Source organism: Chelonia mydas, chromosome 3, assembly GCF_015237465.2.
Source record: "Chelonia mydas isolate rCheMyd1 chromosome 3, rCheMyd1.pri.v2, whole genome shotgun sequence".
NCBI lineage: Eukaryota > Metazoa > Chordata > Testudines > Cheloniidae > Chelonia > Chelonia mydas.
This window is the reverse complement of record NC_057851.1, coordinates 55,864,463-55,879,598: the sequence shown is the minus strand read 5'-3', so window position 1 is coordinate 55,879,598 and position 15,136 is coordinate 55,864,463. Positions and strand designations below refer to the sequence as shown.

General features: G+C 39.3%; 1 protein-coding gene across 1 annotated transcript in view; it reads right to left on the bottom strand.

The window, feature by feature from the left end:
* The window catches only part of KCNQ5 (potassium voltage-gated channel subfamily Q member 5), a 533,682-nt gene that overhangs the window by 27,769 nt on the left and 490,777 nt on the right, over nt 1–15,136 (bottom strand). Inside the window, exon 10 of the mRNA XM_037894324.2 lies at nt 6,802–7,022. Coding sequence (XP_037750252.1) covers nt 6,802–7,022 — 221 coding nt within the window. The remainder of the gene's footprint in view (nt 1–6,801; nt 7,023–15,136) is intronic.

Here is a 15,136-nt window from a genome sequence, read left to right as displayed (position 1 = left end):
ACAAAAAGTTCTTGTAAGTTTAAGCCAACATGCAAAAGAGGCACTTTTCTTAATAAATTGTCTTCTTTCTTTCTAATATTTCCGTTGGCATGAGTTTCCCTCAGCATGGTAGGAGCTCAATACAATATGTCAATAATGCTGTGAGGAAAAGCTAGAAACCTTATTTGATTTATATGAGAAATGTGCATATTTCTTTATAATACTTAGAGACTTGGAAACACCACCCACCCACATCAATGGGTAGGAGAAATTGATGGGGCTGTTGGTGAAAGGAAAACAGCCACAGTAGCAAGGGAGGGAGACGTTTGCCAATGGACAATAGGTAGCTCCTCTCCCGGGAGTCTCTGGCACCCATTGGCCAATTGGGGGAGAAGGGTGCTGATTGGCCAGCATTCCCAGCTCCCAGGATTTAGCCAGTGCAGGGGCCTTGTGGAGCTTTTTTTGACTCTGTTCCAGCTGCGCACCTTATCCACCTGGGAACCTGGCCTGACAGATACTGCAGGTCTAACCAATCGCCTATTTACAAGGTCAGGAGGGAATTTTTTCTCCCATGGGCCAACTGGCAAAGGACCAGGAAGTTTTTTGCCTTCCTCACAGCACCTTCAACCCACAGTGGTCTGAGTAGGAACACACTTAGTACCTAACTAAGGTACTTGGGTGGTGGAGTTTATTCATCAGAAATTGCCGCTGGTTTCCAGTGCAGTTAAGAGAATAAAATGAATGGTTCCCAGAGGTAAAAGACCTGGAATTTTGGTGATGAGCCTTGGGCTCATGTGATAGGGTGAGTCCTTGAGGCCTTCATGGGCAGAGGTCAGACCTTGTAGAACTTGCGGACTGAGGTCCCACCCTGCTGCACCCTCTGTCCCCTTTGCGGGGGAAGGAGGGGAAGAGGGTGCTAGGACTCAGAGCTGAGTCCTGGAGTGTAAACTGAGGAGAGCCACCCCGTGTTTGAGTTATATGTTAAGTAGCCCTGTAAACCTGATGCTAGTTACGGGTTATATGGTAACAAGTCCTGTAAGCCTGGGCCAGTTAATGGGTTCTCTGGTAAGGAGCTCTGTAATCCCCACACTGGAACCAATTAAGTGCCTGGTATAGGAGAATATAGGTGATGGGCAGGTATAGCCCCTCCCTCGTGCTAAAGTTTAACAAAATTGTAATCCCATGCATATGTCTGTCCTCATTTTGCTGCTGTGTCCAAAAAGAGTTTGGGGAGCACGTATTAAGAAGAATTTGGAAAATTTTCCAATTTGCATTCCCGATGAAATAAACGTTTATGCTCTGATTAACTTTCCAGTGGAATTTTATGGACATGTATGCATTCCATTTATGAATTTCACTGCCATTTATGATTATGCAGAGATATATGGGATAAAATTATGTTGTGAAATAGCAAATAAAAATGCATGAGTTCATAACTGTATGTCATATGGTTTGGTGCACAAGTTATGCCTTGGTTTTGATTTATATTTTCCAAAGGCCATATGTGTATTCAGTTTGTTTAGCAATGTACTTTGGCTACAGTAAAACTGACATTGCTTCAGTGCTTAACTCCAGCAAACAGTTCACAGCTGTGAATCCTAGTAGAGGGAGGTACCTACTCGTAAATGCCTAACTCTCTTTGAGGGGAGGGGCTTAGGCAATATTTCTTTAAGATAAGAAGCCTCATTTTTATTGGTTATCAAATAATTAATGCGTGATCCAAAAATTCAAAATTCTGCGTGTATAATGAACATTGCATAAAGATTCCCATCTAATAATTATCAGTTAGCTTTAGTTGCTATTAAACTTCCGAAAAACGCTTTGTCGAAATACTGGCAATATTTCATGGAATGGCTCCCGATACTTAATTAAAAAGGAGTTTCTCCACGTTGAATGATGATAGCAGAATCAGAAGTTTTTCTAAAAACAGTTAATTATATACACCATAATTCTACAGTTAATATTGCTGATCACATCATAACAGTGAATCACTAACTGATCTGTTATTAACTCGCCATAAAAGGAGAGTAAGAAAGAAGGATGATTTTGTTTTGATGCTTTTTAACTTTTAAAATTAGAAACTTTTAAAAATCTCTATCTAACTGATATGTATCAATATAGCTATACACACAAACATATCTCATACCTATGTAAACAGCACACATGTTAAAGTATAGCCATGTAAGAAAGTGCAGGCTATGTGATAAAGTGAAGAGCTATGGGGGAAATATCCTGTATCTTTGACTGCATCATTTGTTGTACTCTGCCCACAAAACCGCTCTGTTGGTGTGAGCTCTGAAATTCCAAACCCCTTGTCCTTGGGGGTGGGGACAGAGATCACCACTGGAGAGTCTTCAGCCCAAATGCCCAGTTTTGGTCAGGGTTAGCAGCAGCAATGACTTCACCCCCGCAAGCACTCACCCCACTAGGGCCAGCTTCATCCTAGGGTTGGCTCCCTCTCCCTTTCTATTAAAAAAGCAGAGACTCCAGCTGCTGGGTAATGGTAATGAGGGTACCTGGCTTTAAATGCAGAAGGTTATGAAGGACAGTACCAACAACATTTTTTAAAATTCTAAAGCATTCCTAAAATAGTACTGTATTTGGCATACGCAGAATACATGCCGTGTAGTATGGTATAATGGCTTAATTGGCACTCAGTTCATGGCTTCACCACTCATAAGTGTGTGGTCATCTGAAATTCATTTACGTAAAACCTCTGTACCACACCACATTGCATTTGCGCTCTCTCTCTCTCTCTCTCAGAGCCCAATTGTGCAACCCTTACTCATGCTACTAAGCAGTCCCTTTGAAGTCATTGAGTACTCACTTATATGAGTAAATTTTGCACAATCAGACCCTCAATATGTATTGTAGAGATACACATTGAATGACAGAATCATAGGGCCAGACCATCAGTTGATGTAAATTGAAATAATTCTATCAAAACCAATGGAGCTATGCTGATTAACAGCAGAAGAAGATCTGGCGCATAGAATTCAAATTAGAATGGTGGATTATGTTTGAGAAGATCTTACTAATTCAATACAGTGTAAACTATATGAAAATGACAGGAGATACATTATCAGTTTAAACAATCACAGAAATATTACCCTATCGACTGACGTCAATTAACATATTGCTAACAGCACTACAGCTTTTTATCCCAAGGTATTAGCTCATACAAATCCAGTAAGGAGACGAAAGACACCAAATGGCTTAACTCTTAACCAGTAATTGCTAACTAATGAGGGCTTAAAAACAACTAAACTAAGGACCTGCCCCTGATCAACTGAACTCTAGATGAGGGCAAGATCTGTGTGTTATTGAAAGAAAAAGCTGTCATTTTTACGATACATAAATTTTATGGTAATAACTAAGTATATGGGGGATGAAGTATACATTTGCATTCTTTCCATGATTTTTATAATCTACTCACCCTGAGGATTCAATGTAAGTACTCTCAGGGGAATAGAAGGGCAGAGAGTTCATGTGAGTTTATAACTTTCTGCCATTAAGTTTAGAGATAAGAATAGAAATCAACTATTTCCTTGGAGAGGCCTTTTCAATTAATCAAATGAAATACGTCTGTAATTTCTCAAGTGTTGAACACTTTGATGTTTTATTCAATAAACTGCACAATGTCTTTAGGTTATAGAGAATGCTAAATATCTCCTGCAAAGGCTCGAAAGCATAAAATGGCGGAATACAATGTAACAGGGTGTGTTGGTCCTTATAGATGGCTACACCCTGTGCCTACTTTCATCTCAGAATGGGAGAAAGGGTGATTTAGACCAACCCCTGCTGAGAAGGCAGTAGGGAGAAGGGGAATAATTCCTGTTCCTCAGAAACCAGAGACGCAGCAAGACCTGGAGTAGGGCCTTCCACCAGGAGTGCTGGGGAAGCAGCCCTGGAGAGTCTGTGGAAAGTGTCTATGAAGAGACAGGAAACACAGGGAAGGGTAAGTTGTTCAAGGCCTGATGAGGCAGGAGAGAAAAGAACTTCCCATTCCTTTGTGGGATAAGATTTTCAGTAGAATCAGAGACTGTTTGTGAGTCCTGCACTAAGGGAATGAAGATTCAGACGTGTGGGAAAGCAAGTGAAGGAAACGCCTGAAGCAATGCACTAGTGGAGTGGGCTGGAAGCCTGTTGCTAGCTCCTGCCTTTAGCTAGAGATGCCAGGCTAGAGCTTGCAAGAAAAGGTGGGAGGAAGCCCTTTTCACTCTCCTGTGTTAAGGATGGAAGAGCAAGGTAGGAAAGGACTATTGAGTTGTTTGGTCCTGGAAGGATGAAGAAATTCCTTAGCCTGGGGAGGTCAGTCAATCACTGGCACCTGCCTTACATCAAAAGAGATGAGACGTGATACAAGAAATGGACCACTGAGCTCCTACACTAATAGGTGGCAAAAGGCCTGGCTCAAGGAGGGTCAAATATGTGTGGTGTTTTGTGTTTGGATGTTTGTTTATCCCAGAAAGGGAGGATTTTTGCTTTGGTTGGAGGGCCAAAGTACCACAATTACCCAGCCAAATAGCCAGTGGAAGATCATCATAAGGAAGGAAACTGAGGTAGTGACCTGACACCTGGGAGATAAGAATACATTACTACAACAAATAAAATGCTGTAGTTCCATTCAGTAAGAAGAAAAAATGCTCTAAGCTAAATATGCAGTCTATTGAACATCCACCTTGAGACAGCATTTAATAACTGTAGAATCGATAGCATGTGAGGAAAAATTTTGAACACACCAAGGTTGGTACTACATATCTGAGGGATAAAAGCGAGGCTGCAGAATGTACTGTGTGAGTGTTGCCTATAAGTAGTAAGCAAGCTGGACATCAGTTTGATAACACTGATCCTAGAGGTTGCTGGACTAAGTCCTACAGTGGAAACTTTACCAAAGAGCTGGAGTCACTTAAAGCTGTTGTTCCTTCTGTCACAGAAGAGAAATGGACATATCTGTTGGCTTTTGTACATAATGGTGACTGTGCAGCTGGAAACTGTTGACATGCATACAATCTGCAGTTACTCTGAGGAACTGGAAAGTATTTAAGTGTATTGTAAAGAATTATAAACTATATTTAGTTTTTATGAGTATTGATTCCTGCAGATGCAATTCATGGCATCTTTTCCCTAAAAACAAAGACTGCACGGGAAGTTCCTACTTATTTTGATGATGCTTCAAGACTATAAGTTACAGTATGTCTAGGGGAAAATATATGGCAGTGTTTGCATAGTTTGTTCGATGAGCATGGGGAGCTGGTAAAAAGGAAATGAATTCCTCAATGTGATGGGGATAGAGAATGAAAGATAGGAGTATAAAATAAGGGGTAAAAATTAAAAGGAATATTACAATTGTGCTCAGCAAACTGCATTGGTTGTCAGTTTATGTCGAGGTGCAGGTCATGGTATTGATTTTTTTTACCTATAAAGACCTTATTGGTTTGTATCTTACAGACCACTTTCTGTTCCATTGTTCTATCATAGCCGTTGAGATCAGCCACGGGTGCTCAACCCCTAAGCTGAAAGTCTCAAGATTTGTACATCTGAGGATTCTCAGAGGAGGACCCTAGACTCTGGATTGCTGATCCGCAGATGGTCTGCTTGTTTTGTTTTCAGCCCTTCAGGGAATGTTGCTAACCCTGATTATTTAGTGAGGCATTTCCTGAATAGGTATGTTGAGTAGGAGGCTCTTAGTTGTGGTCTACGGTGTATTTCAGTTCTATGTATGTGCTAATATGTGCTCTTAAAGGGATGCAGATAGCTAAATCACACTCTTGTCTGATTTTTTTTTATTATCCACAATTATTAGAAGTTGCATACATGATTACTGTCATGAAAAGAGATTAGCGACGTCTCTATTTTTGTCAATTGGTTTCCTTTTTGCAGTTGACAGCACTTTGTGTACAGTCAATTTTGCTGCTTCCCTTGTATTCCCCTATCCTATTGTTTATATGTGGGCCTTCAGGGGGAAGTCAAATCTTTATATAATAGGAAAATATGATTGTATAAACCTAAAATTGCCAGGGAACACTCAGGCAACTGTAATACCAAAAACTACTTTTAACTCGCTTTTTGAAATTGACTATATTTCAAGTTGAACTTTGATAGGTTACAAGTTGCCTGGCTCTCCCTATTCTTGGCTGTCACTAGGCTCCCTGGCTATCTTAGTCCTCCAGCATTGCATCTGGTCTCCACATCCTTGGTTATCCCTGACTAGAGGGGCCACTGGGTCCCTGTTGATGCGACATCATAGAGGAAGATCTTTGATGAAGTGAGGGTTACATTAGTGAAAAAACAGGATTTTTGTGAAAGTGCTTAGCTGGTTGAAGGAGAAGGGGAGAGGCATAACCTCAGGTCCTCTGGCTCTCCTATACCTTCCGTAAAACAGGAACCAATGTGGACAAAACTTGGAATCTCCATTCTGTCGGAAATTCTGACACTTCACAATGTCCTTACACAAAACCATGATCTTGTTTATCTATTATCTTTTAAGGTTGGTCTACTCATAATTTGCCTAAGATAAAACCATAAAAATAAGGAAATGAAAAGTTAAAGCATCTACTAGTACATCTCCCTCCTCTGCCCAGTGACACAAACTCACCACTAGCACCACCACCAAACAGTATACCACAGAAAAAGCACTACAGCTTGAACTCTAACCTAGTGGGAAGCCAGCTTTCCAGTACCCCCCTTCTCCAAACTCGAGTATCTGCAGTGGTTTCCTAGAACTGCGGAGAATGGATGGTGGTGGAAGTCTGGCCGCTTTGTGGCAACGGGGAGATAGCGACAAGGTATAATGGAAAATACGCATGAAAAATATCTTACCATCTGCCACTGGTTTTGGCTGAGAACTCTTCAGGCGCAGTGAAGGTCTGAAACGGGTTCGGTCATTGAAGCTCCAGCTCTTTTGCACTTTGGTTGGGCTGCTCTCTGCAGTAACATCAGTACCTGGTGACCGTCGATCTCCAACTGATGCTTGCCTGTTCTTAATACTCTGGCCTCTTGGGCTAGCCATCCGTACCCGCTCTTTAAAACTTAACTTCTGGCTGTGAAAGAGAGAAATATATATTATTTCATATTTAATTCATTCCAATTTCCTTTGTTATGTGATAGACATGTAGATATATTTATTTCCAGCAACTAAACTAAAGAAAGCACAATGTAGATTTTTAACCAATGTTTCACTTTCATGGAATATATTCATTCATTGGGATAACGCTCATTTGAAATAAGTATAATTCTATAAAGACATTATCATTGAGAGTGTATAGTGATTGCAGTGATAGTGTATAGTAAAGCTAACAAAATGTAATCCAGTAATAATGGTTTAACCTTACAGACATACTTTTAAGGTTAGGACTTAAATTTTAGATGATTACAAATATATTTCCATGTAAGACAGCCCAGCTCAGTGCATTTCTGATCATCTCTACAGATAAACAAGACAAATTGTTCTATTATTTCTGCATGCCATGTAGTTTTTGTTTTTTAAACAGGCAAGATTAATGTTATTGTTATGTTCATGCATTTTCAAGACATGACATTTTCCAACATTTCATACATATTATTAATGATCACATAAATTTAAAATTCTTTGTTACAGCATTCATTTGGACAAGACAAAAACCAAAATGAACAACCTCTCCCCCCCCCCCCCCGAAATGTTATTGATGTGATGGCTGATTCACAAAAATGTGATATTATACTGTATGTTTAATAAAGTAATTTCCTGTCTTTGAGCTGGGAACTGACCAGCTGGAACAGCCACTAGCAGATGGTACTTCAGGACCAGTCAGCTGAAATAGCCTGGCCATGCTAGTGATTGTGACTGCTTGATCTAAGATGGCCTGTACATTGGGAGAGCTACAGGAAGAATGCTTTTCTTCATACACCTGTGACTTTTCCCTTCTACTTACTCATGGGTAAGATTTTGGGCACCCCTAATTTACAGAATGTACTTTTCAGCTTTGTTCATGTTTGTATATGCTATGTAATGTACTTGATTTGCTCACTCTGGCTGTTTTCATGTAACACTTTTCCATATTTATTTATAATTTGCACTATTCATTGTCACTATTTTACATATGGGACACAAATAGGAGACGGAATGGAGTAATCCACTTTGAACCTGTGTATGCAGTTTGGAGGCATGAAGATGTGTTGTATCTACATGATTAAGTTCAATAATCTATACAAGGGGAAAATTTTCCTGCACAATGATCCTATTCGTGCAAGGGAAGGGGTTGACAGACACAATTGTATTGTGGCTACATAACAAATGTGGGAATTTTCTGTAATATTTTTATGAACAATGTATGTGTCCCCATCTGACTTTCTATTGTTACCCATTGGATATAGAGGGGTTAAATTGCTTTTCCTGGAATTGAGCAGGAGGTATGAGGTGTTTGGGCTGTGTAGCTGTCTGGGGTAGTAGGAATGCGCCATTAGGAACTAGGCTGGAATCAACCCAGATGAATGGAAGATCCTCCTGAGGTAAGGGAGTCTCAACAACCAAAGATTAACTCCTACCTGCAGAAGTAGCTGAACGTGTGAACACAGCATGGCTGTGTCTGGAGAACAAAGACACAAAGGTGTTAGGTGTTTATGTGAAGAAAAGCAGGGTTCACAGACACAGGGAAGCTCACTGGGGACTGAGAGACAAAGGGAATGGGGCAGAGGAGATGGGAGGAAACCTTAGGGAAATAGGGCATGGCAAAATCTTGTCTCCCCGCAGTGTGAAACCTGTCCTAATTCTGCCTCTCTCAGGGCAACCCAGACTTTCAGCCTCTGTATTCCAGGTCACTAATAAATTGTTACTTTATTTTGAAAAATCTGCCTGGTGCTGTTGCAGATATTTACTGAAGAGCACTGTGCCCTGAAGCAGGGGGAAAGTATCTTGCAGGAGCCTGGCTTGGCTGGATTGCTGCAGGCAGCCATCGAGATACAGGGATTGGTGGGGCTTGAAGGCCTAGTTTTGGAGTTGTAGAGGCCACTGGCCTGTCCCTGTGGAACAATAGGGATCCTTGGAGTCCAGCACACTAATGGGATATTCCTCAGGAGACCAGTTAAAGGCTGGGGCATAGACCAGACCCTGTGAATCCATGACAGGCCACACTTAGGAGAGCCTCTTGTGAATTTATTGACTCTAGCAAAAGGGACAGGGTGTTCCAGTGGCAATAAACCTTTTTGGGGGTCATGGCAAAGACTATCTGCTTGTTGTTCATGACATTAAGATGCAGCCTATTCTGCTTCCCTCATGGTCCCTGTATTTTACTGTAAGACACTAAAAAGAAGCGTTTTGAACAGAAATGTATTTTGCAACTAAAAAGAAATATTAAAATGTACTGTTCCATGTCTACCTGCTTAACAAACTATATTCTGAAAAGACAGAGTTCTCATATGTAACTATATGAAATGGAATCACATGATCTTCTGAGGTTATGACATTTTCAGATAATCATACACTCTTTGTTCATGCATCATACTATGTCTCATACAGCTGAGACTGACTGAGAGGCAGTAGGCAGCAAGCAAAGCACATGCTGAGCGGCTTATAATGAGGTCAGTTTCAAGAATGCTATAAAGATCTTCATTAGACAAATATGGTATCTTATATCCCTTTAAAGAATACTTGTTTCTGTAATTTCTCAATCTAATCCCTTTCTCCCCTTGCCCAAAGTAAGCAATTTTTGAAACAAACATGGGATGATACTGGAAATGTCATCTCTTTCCATTGCAAAATATTAATCACACCTGGAACACTAAATCCTGTAGTGTATTGAATACAAAAGACCCTCAGAACCTATAATCTGAAAGAAAAGCAAGCTCTAAGGTTTGTTTTACAGTAACAGTTACAGTTCAAGGCTCAGTTCAACTCTCAGTAACTTTTGTTTATAATCTGTCATGAGAACGTACTCTAGGAGGCAGTCATTTAATAGTCACACTACAATGTATTCACACTAGTGTGCATGAATTACATAATGCAAATGTATTTCTTATTATGGGTACTATATCTATACATGTGCTCTCCATATACTGTATTTGCTGTACCGGTAAAAAAAATTAATTATTACTCAAGCACGAAAATCAAATGATTATTTTCTAGAGAAATCCTATAAAGTAAAAGCTTTCTGGAGATGTCACTTTGTCTTACAATAATTTAACCAATTGGAAAATTGATAAGGTAGCCATAACAAGGATTGATAAGGACTATATTTTATTACCCCAGTAAATGCAAGCAAAAATAAAATTAGATGAAAAGTACGTATTACTGCTGCTAAATCAACACATTTGTACTAATATAAATCTCTTTTCTCTCATCTTTTAAAAAGATGTCATGGATGTAGTGCTTTGAATGAAAGTCATCCTGTTGATGTCCAGTAGAGACAAACATAACATCATGAAATTGGATGGGGTAGACTGTGGCGTGTGCTCACACATTGCTGTGGACTTGTCAGTGTTCTGGGATTAACGCTTGAGGGCCCTCTTAGCCGCCACGCAAGGGTTCTTGTAACTCCAACCTGAATGCTGACCCAGAAGGCAAAAGCTTTAAGGCACTGATTCAGGGAAGCAAAACGGTTAAGTGCTTTCCTGAAGAGGTGTGGTCTTTTGAATCAGGACCCAAGTGTACAGAACCTGAATGAGCCCCACTATCCCTACCGTATAGCAATTTTGTTCTTTTTGGGGGGATGACTCTGTTCTTTGTTGCTTATATTTTATCTGTTTAATCTTTTATGCCTTTCTATTTCTTGACTTTGACAATGATAATCTTCTTGGACCTACTGTGTTCTTTTGTTGCCTGTTGCAGAATTCTGTATATTTCTATAGCTATAGTGCTGGAGCTTTAACGTCTTGGAGGGCAAGCCTACACTACAGCGCTACATCCGTGCAGCTGCACTGATGCAGCTTCACCACGGTATTGTGTCTGTTGAAGATGTGCTATGCTGACGGCACCTCGGCGAGACGCATAAGCTATGTAGGCGGGAGAGTGTCTCCCGCCGACATAGTGCTGGTATGGACAGCGCAAAACTTGCATTGCTCAGGAGGAGGGACTTTTTCATACCTCTGAGTGACATAAATTAGATTGACTCAGGGCTAGTCTTCACTATGGAGAGATCAACACTGCTGCTATCGATGCAGCGGGTGTCGATTTAGCGAGTCTAGTGAAGACCCGCTAAATCGACAGCAAAGCACTCTTCGGTCGACCCCGGTACTCCAGCTCCCCAAGAAGATTAAGGTGAGTCGACCGGAGAGTGTCTCCCGTCGACGCAGCGCAGTGAAGGCATTGGAGTAAGTCGACCTAAGTTATGTTGACTCCAGCTACGTTATTCATGTAGCTAGAATAGCGCAACTTCGGTCAACTTACCCCTGTTGTGAAGACAAGCCCTTAAGCGGTAATGTAGACCTGCCCTAAGAGTAGGGATCAGTTACAACTGGAACCTTTGGAAAAAAGAAAATGACTTCTCTTTCATTTTTGTACTCTGAAGGCATTAGTTATAACATCTCACCCACTTAGTCCTCCACCCCGCTAGTCAACATACACATGAACTGTTCTCTTGCACAGGGCTTTGTACTCCTTTTAGTTTTTCCCAAATTCTTTATTTTCTATCCTTCACTTATGAAGGAACTGCTGGGGGGGACACACTAGGGGTCACTGTGGCTTCACTGGAGGGGTAGTGAGCAATATTCTCTAGTGGACCAAATTACTTTAGGAGCCCGATTACTCCAACTGGGTACACATGACACCTATTGAAATCAAACTGAGTCACACACATGTATTTGATAATCCAGCCCTAGAAGTTTAAGATGTAAAACTTCTCCACCAGCCTCATGCTAGAAGTGTGAACCCAAGAATGGTGATGTTATACCTCGCACCTTCTATGAGCGTAGGCAAGAATTACAAGGAAGTAATTTTAGTTTAGATTTCAATGTAGTAATGGAATTTTAAAAGAATACATTTGAAGCTTTTTGTGAATGGTGTTGAAAAATAGTGCATTTATTTCAAATTAGTCTCTGGACAAATAGAAACTATATTTTTGCTCACTTTATAATTTCAGTCTGGGATTATAATGACTTTTTGAAATCATTAAAAAAAACTTTAAAAAAATTGATGTAGCAAGTTTTTGGCATAGAGCAGAGGATTCTCCCCTGAGATTCATAAGCTAGAAATTACCATGTTTGGCAAGAGATAAAAAGGTCAACAGAGTCCAGCTGAAGCAAACCATTGTTTTAGCATGCAGTCCTCTACACTGTAGATAATGCACTGATTCAGGCACTGTCTCCAAGGGAATACTTCTCAGTAGCAACCGTAAATTTAAGTTATTGAAATAGCCTAGCATGAGATACCTTAGTATTTCCCACTAATTAACATTTATTTGACATGGGAACACAGCCTCCGCTGTTGCAATAATCCTCTTGGATTTAGGAAAATGTAGTTATCCAAATAGCCAAGAACTGTTTTAGCTCTTTATAGGATCAAACATTCCAAAAGTTCAAGTCTCAGGCGGAAGAGGGCACCCAGGCTTAGAAAAGCCAATGCGTGCTGCACTCTGCAGTTGTCAATTGCATGAATTTTGAGGTGCTGACACAGTATACTATAATATACAACACTTTATTGCCATTATATTAATACAGCACTGCAGGCAACAAGCAACAGGGAAAATTACAAGCACTTAAAAAAATCAAGAAAGGACCCTAGGAGAAGTAAGAAATTGTAAAGCACTAAGAAGGGGAAGTAAACTGATCATGCACCTGATGTTAGTGGCATTCTCAAATATCATGTGAATAGATAGGATGCTGGATACCTATGTTTCCGAGAGCTGTACATCCTGAAGAGCTTCTGTTTATTACTACAAAGCTTACTAGGAGTGAGGGGAAATAGAGGATTGTATTACTAAGCATTCCACTACTAGGAAAGGAGTTAGGTTTTCCATATAAGCCAAGACAGGTTCCAGATTACTGACAATTCTTTTTTCACAATGGTGGAGGCAAAGATAATAAACAAGGTAATCATTTAATTTTAAATCTGCTATGAGAAACAAATACAATATTGTATATGGAGATTCCAAAATATAATACATTTGAAAGAACCAATCAAAATTAGTAGAATAATAGGTCTTTTCTTGAACTCCTAGGCAGGCAAAACTCCCATGGCCTGTAATAGAGAGTATTGCTAGAGTAATGGATGGACGATCAGGCCCACTATTTAGTACTTCTATTTAAAAGGATAATAAAAATTGGGTGAAATTTACTTTCCTGCAGAGAGAATCATCCCAAGGCCTATGCTCCTGAGGCTCCTGGAAGGTCTGAATATAGATAGGGCTTAAGTGAAATGTTCTGCACTGACCTTGTGCTGGTCCTCTGCACAGGGGTGAATTTCACTCATGATGAATAAATTGTTAAATATATATATGAATGCAGTGTATAGGAATTCAGATTTAAAATGGCTTGCAGAATTCTAACAATGATTTACAGAATAATCTATTTTACACCAAAGAAAATACTAGAAAAATACAGTCTAATTTTATAAAAGAGAAAAAACAAAACAGCACCTCTATATAATGTTTAGAAATACTAAATATAAACTGTTGTGCATTTTGTTAGCAAAATTAATGTTCCTGTATAGCTCAAAGGCTCAGTTCTATCCTCCAAACACAGAGTGACAACTTAGCCACACTCTGAAAGGTTCTAGGTCCAAATAGGAGTTAATGAATAAAAAATGTTATAATATGTCCAAAATTCATTTTTATAGGCAAGAAATTAAAATAATTTCCAGATAAATGGATAAACATTTCTTGTTTGTTTTATTAAAACAGAATTAAGAAGAAAAACCATGTTCACAAAGCAATTCAATGCACTGCGAATACAAACACATTTTAATATAAAGACACCATTTATTTAGTTCACATAGCATCACATGCAAGTCACTAAGCATCACAGTAAAAAGAAGTTAAAGACTAGAAGATAGTTAACTCTAGAAAGTGCATTGCAGAACATTGCATTTACATATTTAATGCAAAAGACTACATTCATTACATATTTTTTAACTGATGTAAACATACAGCCATACAACACTGTAGGAACTATTAACAGCCACTGACAACAACACAATACTTAACTTCACTTAAAAAGGCAATGAATGGTCAGCAGGTTTACACTGAAGTCAAAGATATCAGTTAAAAATTAAAAATGATTGATAATCTTTAAAACTTTTCAATTGTATTTCTTTTTCCTTGGGAAAATTCAATTTTAACATGCTATTGTATATAAGCTGTTGTAAAGTGTTTTAATGCCATGCAAAAAAGTGCATTTTGATTCCTACTCAATATACGGCAACAACAGAAAAGACTGGTTGAGATTTTCAAAGGGGATATGGCCACACATCTTCCATTAGTATTAATTCAATGAAAAGTCATTGAAGATATATGGTTAAATCCCCTAGACTACTTTAAAATATGAACCATTATCTTAATCATAGGATATACTATCATCTTGATGTTCAGGGATTTATATGAGTATTTTCTATTTATGGTAAAGGGAACTGTGTGTATAAAGGCTCACCTGTCAAGGTGGGAATTATTCCCTTCTCTTTTGTCTAAATCATTCTTTTTGAGAAAATAATGTAAGGGGATAAGTAATCATAGAATCATAGAATATCAGGGTTGGAAGGGACCTCAGGAGGTCATCTAGTTCAACCCCCTGCTCAAAGCAATGACCAATCACATCTACAAACAGCTTTTTATAAAATCTGAAATCAGTTTTTCAGCACTGTTGTTAAAAGAAAAAGGAAGTATGAATAGTATTTGAAAGTTCTGATCACGTGTTATACTGTTCAGTGTAAAAAGAGTAAATTGTTAGCGGGCTCAATGAGGGAATATATTTATATATGAAAAGACACAAGTTCGACAACAATAACAAACTGGTTATATGTGAAAGACAGACTAAATAAAGTGGATGTAATGGATATCTTAGAATGAATCTAGGACCTCAAGAAGTATGTGTGTAACGTTAATAGGAGTTACATGCACATCAAGAGAAGAATCAGAATACCGTAGCTTCAAAAGCGAGAAGGACAAGTGGCAAGTTGCAGGCCCACTAGGGAGATGTAAACAAGTTCACCTAACTTTCATGTTTTAGACTGTTGGGATGTCCAAACTCCTCA